This window comes from Artibeus jamaicensis, unplaced genomic scaffold (genome assembly GCF_021234435.1).
Source record: "Artibeus jamaicensis isolate MK-2021 breed Jamaican fruit bat unplaced genomic scaffold, CSHL_Jam_final contig_718, whole genome shotgun sequence".
Lineage (NCBI taxonomy): Eukaryota > Metazoa > Chordata > Mammalia > Chiroptera > Phyllostomidae > Artibeus > Artibeus jamaicensis.
In genome coordinates this window covers 3456584-3467037 of record NW_026521936.1, presented here as the reverse complement: position 1 = coordinate 3467037, position 10454 = coordinate 3456584, and the positions used below count along the sequence as shown (strand labels likewise).

Below are 10454 nucleotides of genomic sequence, written 5' to 3'. Positions count from 1 at the left end.
TTAATTCGGACAGATTTTCAAAAGCATCATTGTCGGCAGTGGCCAGGAGGTGGAAGCCACCCAATTGCGCCCCACGGACAGGTGAAGGGACAAACAAGCCGCGGTCCCCCTGCGTACGTGCATTGTTTACTACGCACCTGTGGCGGCATCTCCGCCAGCCTCGAGAGGAGGGAAACTCTGACCCAGGCCACCATGAGGCCTGGGCGGCAGGCTAACTGGAATAAGCCAGGCGCGAAAGGGCACACACTGCCTGATTCCAGGGACATAAGGTAGTCAGAGGAGTCTAATTCATAAGAGACCGGGAGCTCACAGCCTGATCCGAGGCCCCTGGTCTGGCTGGACGTCCAGAAAAGGCCTCTCCCGGCCGTTCGAGTCCTTGCTGACTCTAACGTGAGTGAGGCTGGCTCGGGGCCGAGGTTGGGAGTGTGCAAGCGCATAAAGGAAGGAGGGCATCAGTCAGAGCCTGACCTTGAACCTGGAGTGGAATTTAATCCGCCCCCGCCCTCCCCAAAGTGTGTGTGTGTGTGAGCTTGTGTGCACTTGTGTGGTCCAGAAGTGGGGGCTGTCTGGGGTCCCACAGGATGCTCTGGCGGCCTGTGTGAATCCGTGGGCGCGCAGCGCACCCCCAGAACTCAGGCGCCTCCGGGCGCAGGCTGAAGCGCACAATGGGCCCGGCGTGGCGACCGCACGTTCGGCTGGATGGGGCGCCACTGCCGGCTCTGATCCCTAACTCATTATTAAGCTCCTCGCTCTTTGCAGACGTTCCCTGCGCCTCCCCCGCTCGGGGCTGCAGCGGCGCAGGCGCCGGGCCGAGCGGAGCGCGGAGCCGGGAGCGGGCTGCCGCGCTCCGGGCAGGGGTCCCGGGGGAGCAGGTGAGCGACCCGCGCCGCGCGGCCCCCAGGCCCTGAGCGGAGGCGCCGCCCGGCAGCGCTGCGCCCGCGCCCCCGCCTTCCCCGCCTGGCAGCACCCGGCTCGCCTCCGCTGGCATCACCCACCTCCCCCCGCCGGGTTCCTCCTCTGCTCCCGCGTCTGGCATCCCTCTTCCCCCGCCTGGCATCCCCCCTCCGCCTCCTTCCTGGCGGCGCCCTCCTTCTCCCTCGCCTGGCGCCTTCCTCTTACCTGGTGTCCCCCTTCTCCCTGGCCGGAATCTCCCCACCCTGTCCTGATGTCTCCCCCACTCCTGACTCTCTCCCTCCCCCTGCACCCCGCCAGCCTGGTACCTCTTCTTCTTGCCCCTTCCCCGCCTCCCCCCCCCCCCCGCGTGTTGCACCTCTTCTCTAACTGGCAGACTCCCACCTGCCCTCCTCTCTGATACTTCCCTTCCTCACCCCTGCCTGGCACCTTGCCCTCCTTCCTCTACCTGGTACCTTTCCATCCTTCCCCCTGGCATTTCCCCTCCTTCCCTTGGCCTGGCACCTCCTGCCTGGCACCTTCCCTCCTCCCCCACAGTCTTGCACCTACTCCCCCTTCTCGCCTGGCACCTCCCCCCTGCCTGGCACCTTTCCATTCCGCTCCCTCCTGGAATCATTGCCCTCCACCACACACCCCTGCCTGAAACCTCCCGTCCTCCCCGGGCCTGGCCCCTGTCTTCCTGTCTCCTGCTTGGCAGTTGCCCTCCTCCAGCTGCCTGGCACCTGCCCTCCTCACCCCTGCCTGGAAACATCCCTCCTCCCCTCTGCCTGGCACCTGCTCTCCACCCCTCTCCCTGGCACTTCCTCTCCTCCCCCTGCCTGGCATCTCCCTTCTTCCCCCCTGCCTGGCGCCCGCCCTCCTCACCCCTGCCTGGCACCTGCCCTGTCTCCACGTGGTGTCCCCCTGCCTGCACACCCCTGTCCCATTCAGGCGCTCCTCACCTTCCCCCAGGGTATCTCCACCAACCCGAACTGGGAACTTCTCCCCTCCTGGCATCTCACTCCCATCACCTCCCCTTCCCCCTCACCCTTCTCAGAGTCACCCCCTGGCCACCGGCCCCTACACATGACCCTGAGGCACTCTCAAGTCCCCCACTCTTCACCCCCCACCTACAGCATCCCCCTTTCCTCCTTCCCCCATCCCCTCATCTGCCCCGGGGACTTCAGCACTGATCCCAGCCCTCAGCCCAGGGCCCCGGGGTGAATCCAGGGAGGTTGTGCCCTCAGGGAGGGCAGTGGGCTGAGGCCACCTGCCTGCCACCCCTGCATGTCCCTTGGGACGACCAGAAGTCACCCAGGTGCCATCCTGGCCAGGCGACCACACCCTTGCCCTCCAATGCCTGGCTCTCTTCCTCACCTGTTGCAAGTCCCCAGACCTTGTGCCCCCTGCCTGGGTTCTCTGCTCTGCCCCAGCTCGGTCCTGCAGGCGCTGGTGCCTGGCTGCATCTCCCCCACGCGCTGCTCCCACCCCATGCTCTTCCTGGTGCCACCAGCCTGGGCTGGCCCCTGCCACTCCCTGGGTCCTGGTCAGGGGTTGGTCCCCAGGTGGCCCCCTCAGGTGTCTCCACCAGCCTCCTGTGGCCCTTGCATCAGCGCCGGGGCCCAGGGCCTGGCCGCCCTCCCACTGTCCTCTCCTTTCAGGTCCTCCTCAGAATGGCATTTGCGGCAGCGGGCGCAGTGGGCTCTGGGCCCGGGCACCGAGGGGGCACCGGATGACCGCCCCGCCGCAGGACCCCGCCACCTATGACTCCAGGCCTTCAGCACCCACCCGCCGTGGTACAGGTAGGCGCTGCCTCCCTCCAGCCGGGGAGCAGGGGCCCCGGGGCCCCAGTGGCAGTGGCTGGCTCTGTGCCTCTGGCCTCACTCCATGGGCCCCTCTCAGCAGTTCTGTCCCCAGCCAGACCCGTGACAGTGCCTCTTCCCAGCCCTCTTGTGAGTCTGGAGCCTCTGTCCAGGGCTCGCTGACGTCCCCCTCCACCCTCACCTCCCAGCGTCCCTGGGTCCTGCTTCACAAAGCCAGCCTGAGCCAGGGACAGACGAGCCAGAGCCACATTTGTGGTTCAGGTGAAAACATGCTGGGGCTCTGGCCTGTCCCACTGCTCCCCACCGACCGACACCCAGACACCCCTGCCTGTCCCTGCCCTCGTGCGTGTGCCTGCACGCACCTGCCCCTCCACCTGCTGGGGGGCCTGCTGACCCGGGCACAACTTGGCCTCCAGAAACCTGACCCCAAACGTGCTGTGGCACATGTCTCAGAGGCTTCCAGGACCTGGACAGGGGGTTGTTCTTGGCGGGAAGAGTGGGCAGAGGTGCTTTTCGGGAGACCCGCTCCCAGGGGACCGGACCCTCCGAAGCCCCCGCCTGGCAGAGTGAGAGGCGAATGGCCTGGCTAGTCCCGCGCCAGCCCCCGTGGTCCAGAAGGAAGCACCCAGGCCCTGGGTGGAGGCCACCTTCCTGAGAGCCCTGCCATCTGTGTCCCTTCCACCCCCTGTCACTCTGCTGCCTCACTGGTGAGGGTTACTCGGCCACAGGCTGGGTGCTGCGAGAGCCTGTCCCTGCCCTCGGACTGTCCCACGGGAAGGCCACAGCGGATGATTCGGGCCTCAGGGCTCTGAGGAGGGACACCTGGGAAAGCTCTTGAAGGGCAAGTGGCGGCGGCCTTCGGAGAGCAGGAGACTGGGGTCGCTGGTGCCAGCGTCAGGGAGTGGGCTGAAGGAGAACGCCCTTCCCGGCCTCCCCTGCCTCAGATGCTGCCTCGGGTGAGGCGGCCCCGAATGCAGGGGCAGCCGTGCTTCCCTCCGCCCCCACCCCTGTGGCTGGGCTACCCCGGTGCAAAATGGGGTGGGCACTGGCTGCAGGCTGCCCAGAGGACGGGCAGCAGTGGGTGGCAGGGGACACCCTCAGCTGCTGCTGGTCACCACGAGAACAAATGCAGTGAGGGGCAGGGAAGCCAGGGCCCCCCAAAAGAGGCCCGGTCGACTGCCTCACAACCTCAGCACTACCTTGGGGTGAGCGCAGACCTGTTCCCCAGCTGGCAGCCTTGGTTTCTAATGCAGGGGGTTTAAAAATATTTATTTATTTATTTATTTTTAGAGAGGGGAAGGGAGAGAGAAAGAGAGGGAGAGAAACATCAATGTGTGGTTGCCTCTCACGTTCCCCACTGGGGACCTGGCCCACAACCCAGGCATGTGCCCTGACTGGGAATTGAATCAGCCACCCTTTGGTTCGCAGGCCGTCACTCAATCCACTGGACCACGTCAGCCAGGGCCTAATTCAGGATTTTAAAGAAAGGTGTGAGCTAGTGCACTGCACGCGTTCAGTTCTGGGGTATCTGGGGCACAGGCCAGGTCCAGTGGGGGGTGGGAAGGTGGTGGGGGAGGCAGCTGAGGTCCCTGGGAGGTAGGCCAGAGCCAGGTCCCCATGTGGTCAGGCCTCCTACATCACCGATGATTTGGGGTGCACTGAGCTAAGCCGTAAGGGATTCCCCAGATGCAGACAGTGGGTGAACCTGGCTGTTTCAGGCCCTGGGTGTGGAAGGGCGGTGGGGGAGGGGGGCCTGAGAAGGCTGGGAGGCCCTGGAACAGTGAGTACACCCTGGAACAGTGAGTACGCCCTAGAGTGGCCCCCAGTGTCAGGAGGTGAATCTCAGGTTTAGCTGGGATTCCGGGGAGTGAGGAGCCCCACCCCCCTGTGTGATCAAGGTAGTAATGGGTGAGGAGCTGGGGGAAGTTTCTGACAGTTTATTTTGGAGTCACACAAACCTAAAATTGGCCTGCCTTCAGCGTGTGTAGGGGCGGGGGTGGAGCTGCCTTTGACGCTTGGCGGCTTGGGCGCTTACGTTCTGTGGATGCTGACAAGCCCCCAGGTGCCAGAGTCCAGATCAGGCACGCACAGCTGGGGGCTGCGTTTGCCCCGCCCCCCAGGGCTTCACGTTGCAATAGCCAATGAGAGCTCAAAGTCAAGTGGCAACGTAATGAGCTGGGGGGGGGTCCCGGGAGGAGGGGTCACAGCAGGAGGGGGAATGGCCTTGGGGTTAGCTGGATTCTGAACCTCTGGAATTGCTGCCCCAGTGGGGTTGTCCCGCTTCTGGGGGGTGCTCAGCCAAGGGTCACTCTGTGGGGCCGTGTCCCCCAGTGTCCTGTGCTGGATCATGTGCAGACCCTCGGGGACCTTGAAGGGACCCCGTGGGAGAGTGGTGGTTCTCAGCCCCGCCCCCTGCTTGATTTGCTTTGAGAGTCTCATGAAAACATTCCCTGCTGGAGTGTACAAACTTGGGGTCACTCCGCGTCAGCTGCCCCTCCAGACTGAAGACCATCTTGGCCCTGGAGTGAGGACCCGTGTGCTGTGGGGGAGGGAGGCGACCAGGGACAAGGTGTTGGAGGCGGATTGCAGAGACAGGCACAGGGAGGAAATTGGGACTCGGGGAATACAGGGAGGGGTGGCGTGTGACAAGGGGGGGTTCATGTACATCACACACATACCCAGAGGCCCGGGGCCCCTCCCACGGTGGCACCCAAGCAGCCCCGTGGTTCACGCAGCCCACAGGACAGAGATCAAACCGTTTGCTCAGACACAGTGTGATGGCCGGTCTCTGAGACCCCAGAAATCTCTCCCGTGCGAGGACATAAAGAGGACACTGGGTGACCAAGTGAGGCAATGTCCCCAACGACCCTAGGGCAGCTTCCTAGGCCAAGGCCGGGACCCGCGCAAGCTGGGCCACCCTAGAAACATGGCTGACCATGCCTCATCCAGTGACGAAATTTAGGAAAACCAGAGGAATACAGTGTTGCCTGCCTTCAGGAAATGCTCTCTGTTAATATTTACAGCGGCCTTTCCGATAAATGTCAGTGTTTCCCATAAATGTCAGCATGTCCGATAAATATTGTTTCAAACCAAGAACCATGCAGAGTCACCTTCCTGGAGTAAGGGGACTGTCCCCACAGGAAAGTAAAGACCTGGATCATCAGGTCTGCCTGACAGGTGAGTCTGAGTGCAGGGAGGGACCTGCCTCTGCCTCTCCCGCAGGCCCTGGGTGCAGGGGGCGGGGCTTTGTCCACGTTATTAATGCAGAGAGAGCTGGATGGAAGAGAGGGGCTTGAACCCGAGGCCCGGGTGTAGCCTGGGCTTGTTTAGGGGGGGCACAGTGACAGGAGGAAAAGGGCCGACTTGCCCCTAAGGGGAAGCCAGGGACGGCCCCTAGCTCACCTTCCCCCCTGCCCAGGAGAGGAACTTGTCCAGTAGCTGTCGGGCCCTGACCACCCCATCAGAGAGCGCCCTCCCCGCTTTGAGCAGGGAGGGAGGAGAGTGGCGGTGGCAGCAGAGGGTCGTCCAAGTCCTCTCTTCAGAGGACTAGAAGAACACGTGTTCTGCAAACACATGACCACAAGGGACCCGGGTCCCCTGTGCAGTGGGCATGCCGGCTGGCCCCATCCCTGACAGTCCAGACCTGGGGATGACCTTGACCCTACCCCTTCCTTCTCTCTGCATCAGAAAAATCGCCTCATTTTTAAATTTGATTTTATTTCCTAGACACATCTCAGCTCCATCCTTGTTTCCCATGTCACTGCCCTGGTCCATCGCTGTTGTCTTCTGTCCAGACCACAGAGGCGGCCACCTCACTGTGTCCCACACTCAAGCCTGGCCCCCTCCCCCAGCCCAACCCCCCAGGGCGTCCAGAATGGGCTTCCCGTAGCTCAGACGTGGCCAGGTGCATCTTCCATTTCCTCGTGGCCTTCCAGCCCCTGCCCGCGTCCAGCGCCTTCACGCTTGCTATTCTATTCCCCTTGCCGGCAACACCCTTCCAGCTCCCTCCTCATAAAGCTCATTCTTCAAGGCTTGACTTAAATGCCACTCCTTCCAGGTCCACTAATTGTCCCTCCCCAATTAGTGTAACGTCCCGCCTTCTTATGTCCCCCAAATCTAAATGTTTCACTGTAGAGCTCCTTAAAGGCTCTCTCTAGCGCCTTTGTTCAGCACAGGACAGAAAGCTATTTCCTAAATGTGAGAGCGAGCGAGTGAAGCAGTTGGGAGAGAAAGGAGGTGGCCTGCCATCTCTTTTACTGTTGGCCACGCCCTCTCTATACCCTCACCCCCCAAGGGTGGGCCTTTCTTGCCTGCCCACCTTGGGTGAGCCCAACGCCCTGTTGGTTCATGAAGGCTGGGGGTGGGAGGGCAGTGAGAAGCCCTTGGAGCTTCCTCCCACCAGCCAGGATGTCCCTTGTCCCCGGTCCCACATCCGTGAACTCGGGTGCAGCTATCTCGTAAATGTTAGCGGATCTCTCCAGCCAGCAGTGCTCCATCAGACGGATGCAGTCTGCGTATTCCAGAGGCCGAACTCTTTGCCTGTAATAAAGTTTTTCATTGGAACGCAAAAAAAAAGTGAGCCAGCATGGGGGTCCAGGCGAGAGCCCTGTGGTCCTCCGGCTCTCCAGGGCTGTGGACGGCTGTGACAGGGTTTCGGCAGCTGCAGCAGCAGCAGGGACTCAGGGGGGTGGCTTTGCGGAGCTGCTTGGGGAAGACGGGGGAATCCCGCAGCGGGGCCTGAGCCAGGCAGAGAAGCCTTTGTCCCAAACCCTGCTCCGCCCTCCCCAGCCAGCAAGAGGCATCTTTCTGCTTTTGCTTCTTCTTGCCTCAGCTTCCCCTCCCCCTGTGTCGCCCTGGCCTCTCCTTCCAGGTCAAAACTCTGTCTTAGAAACCTTTTCAAGAATGTAGCTCAGTTGCTTGGAGCGTCATCCCATGGACCCAAAGGTCACGGGTTTGATTCCCAGTCAGGGCACATGCCTAGGCTGTAGTTTCATTCCCACTCAGGGCGTGTTTGAGAGGCAGCCAGCCGATCCATGTTTCTCTCTCCCTCCTTTCCCCTCTCTCTAAAATCAATGAGCATGTTTCCCGGTGAGAATTCAAAAATGTGCCTGTTCAGTGGACGACAGCCTCATCTGTCAAGACCCCCACCCCCACCCCCAGCCGCCCTCCACCTGCACTGCCCACCTTTCGCTCCCCCAGCTGCACCTGAGACCCAGAGCGCCACCTGCAGGAGGGAGCACAGCCAAGCGCGTGGGCTCAGGATGGTAGCGGCCAGGGCTGGTGGAGGGATCGTGGCGAACTTGAGAACTGTTTGTAGAGTTTCCTGTGACTTCACTGATTAATCCTCACCACAACACTTTCAGGTGAATGCCGTTATTATTGTCACCCCCTTTTTAAAGATTGATTGAGTCTGCTATTACTCGTCATCACTTTTAAGATGAGAAACCCAAGCACCCAGAGGTTAGGCGACCTCCCAATGGTCAGGGCAAGAGCCCCCGCCGAGGTCTCTCCCTCCAGCCTTCAGAGGTGTGACCCAAACCCACCCGGTGGGAGCAGCCAGGCCCCTGTACAACCAGCACTGAGAGCCAAGGTCAAAGGTCGATTGTTCTGGCACTCAACACCCAGGCCGCTCCTTGACATTAATTGCTGGGCCCCCCGGGGTGTTAGTGTGTGGTCCCTAAAATAGAGAATGGTGGGGTGGTGAATTGGAGAGCTCTTTCCCTTTCAAAAAGGGGCACCCCCCCACCACACACCTATCATCTGACTCTTCCTAAGTACTGGGGGGCTTCTGTTGCCAGATTTTCTGTTTCTTAAGAGATTCTGGAAACCTGGTTTTTTTTAATGGGAAACATGCCCATTTTTAAGGTTTCTAAGAGTGTCTGAGACACAGTGCGGTCTTAGCAGAAGCTGCCGGCCTTGCCCAATGTGCAACTTCCACCTTGACCTTTCCTCACCCCGTCAGGCACCCCGTCACCTCTTCCATCCCTCCTGCTCAGGGTCCCCAGGTGCCTCAGTGTGGGGAACGTTGTGCGAAAAGGTGCTGTCACTTGAGGTGGCCTCTTGTCCCGCCCCCGCCCCATGAATTATAGACAAACTGTGAAGAACCTTGTCAAAACCTGAGGACCTTCTCCCAAGTGTCTGTTAGGGATCCCATTTTTTTTTTAAGATTTTATTTATTTATCTTTAGAGGGGAAGGGAAGGAGCGAGGGAGAGAAATATCAACGTGTAGTTGCTTCTCGTGCGTTCTCTGCTGAGAACTGGCCTGCAGCCCAGGCATGTGCCCTGACTGGGAATCGAACCGCAGTCCTCTGGTTCGCAGGCCTGTGCTCAATCCACTGAGCTACGCCAGCCAGGGCTGGATCCCATTTTGAGAGGCAGTGCACATCAGTCCTCAAAGCTGTGCTGCTGGCAGGATGGGCAGGGGGCTGCTGTGGAACACTCCCCCCCCCAACTCTCAACTGGTCTGTATTTAAACCCCCTGCAGTGGCCCCACCTGCCACAGTTTACCGCCTGGCTCTGTGTCAGTCACTGACCTTTGTTCCTCATTGTTAAAATGGGAATAGCAGCATCCTGCCTGTCCACGCCCTGGGCTGTTGAAAGGACCCAATTGTGTAATGAGTATTGAACGGTTTTCTAGGCTCTTTAAGTTCCATGGAGATGTATGCATTGATTCGGAGGTTCTTGGCAATATCCTTCCCTGCACCTTGAGTCTGGCACAGAAGCATGAGCTGGACGCAGAGGTCTGTGGGTTAGGGACTTTAACAGCCAAATGCCCAGCAACTGGCTCTTCCCAGGCTGGGAAGCTGGAGCTGAGCTTTGATTTGTGCTGTTGGCCGATGCCTGTGGTGTAAACACTCCCACTGTGGCTGATTTTAAACTACCTCCTGGCAGTCCAGCATGGAACTGGACATGCCTGTGCGGGAGTAGACTCACTACCAGCTGAAGACGAAGCCCAGAGCGAGTAGATCATCTGAAGAGAGGGCTTTGCCTTGGTGCCCGCCCCTTTTCAATGCCTTCGGCAGAGACCTGGATGAAGAGAGGAGGTCACGCTCCCTGGATTTATGAATGGCGCGCAGCTGGGAAGGAGGGTAACCATGTTGGCTGATGGAATCAAGATTCAGAATCTCCCAAGCCAGAATGATGGGCTAAGGCTGACTGGATGGATATGAACAGGAATACGTACGTGTGTGTTCTTGAGTCCACAAAGGCCGCTTTATAAGAATGGACGGGGGGGGGGTCATGCTTTGGCACAATTGGAGGAGAAAGAGAATTGAAGTTTTTATTGACAGTGAGGTCAACACAAGAGTCCAGCGTGGGAAGGGCAGGTACCGAGAAGCGACTCACTAATAACAGCGGTGACTATTCGGCCCTCTGTGACTTGAAGAGAATTTTTGCCTGTCCTCTTGTTACTGCTTTGCGCTTCATGGTCTCCTGGAGAGACAGGTGAGCTTGATGGCCTGCCCATGTGAATGACGAGGATACTGGGGCTCAGACAGGTTGGCATGACCTGGTGCTGTCGTCCTCCCGTCCCTCGTGGTGGGGCCAGGCTGATGGAGCGCAGTGTTCTGAGAGCCGCGCGCAGGCTGCGGGGGCAGGGTGGATGGCCCACGGACTGGCCTGCAGACCCTGTGCAGACCAGCAGAGGGACAGTGAGGAGCAGGGCTGAGCGTGGATTGGTACCTAGGACCAATCCTAGACAAGGAGCCAAAGCAACAGAAATGCACTATCTCGCAGTTCCGG

At 60.1% G+C, this 10454-nt stretch overlaps 1 protein-coding gene across 1 annotated transcript in view; it reads left to right on the top strand.

Moving 5' to 3' along the window:
• Window positions 1–784: 784 nt before the first annotated feature.
• The window catches only part of SMARCD3 (SWI/SNF related, matrix associated, actin dependent regulator of chromatin, subfamily d, member 3), a 31029-nt gene continuing 21359 nt past the window's right edge, over window positions 785–10454 (top strand). Inside the window, exons 1-2 of the mRNA XM_037131926.2 lie at window positions 785–872; window positions 2553–2693. Coding sequence (XP_036987821.1) covers window positions 2655–2693 — 39 coding nt within the window. The 5' untranslated portion in view covers window positions 785–872; window positions 2553–2654. The remainder of the gene's footprint in view (window positions 873–2552; window positions 2694–10454) is intronic.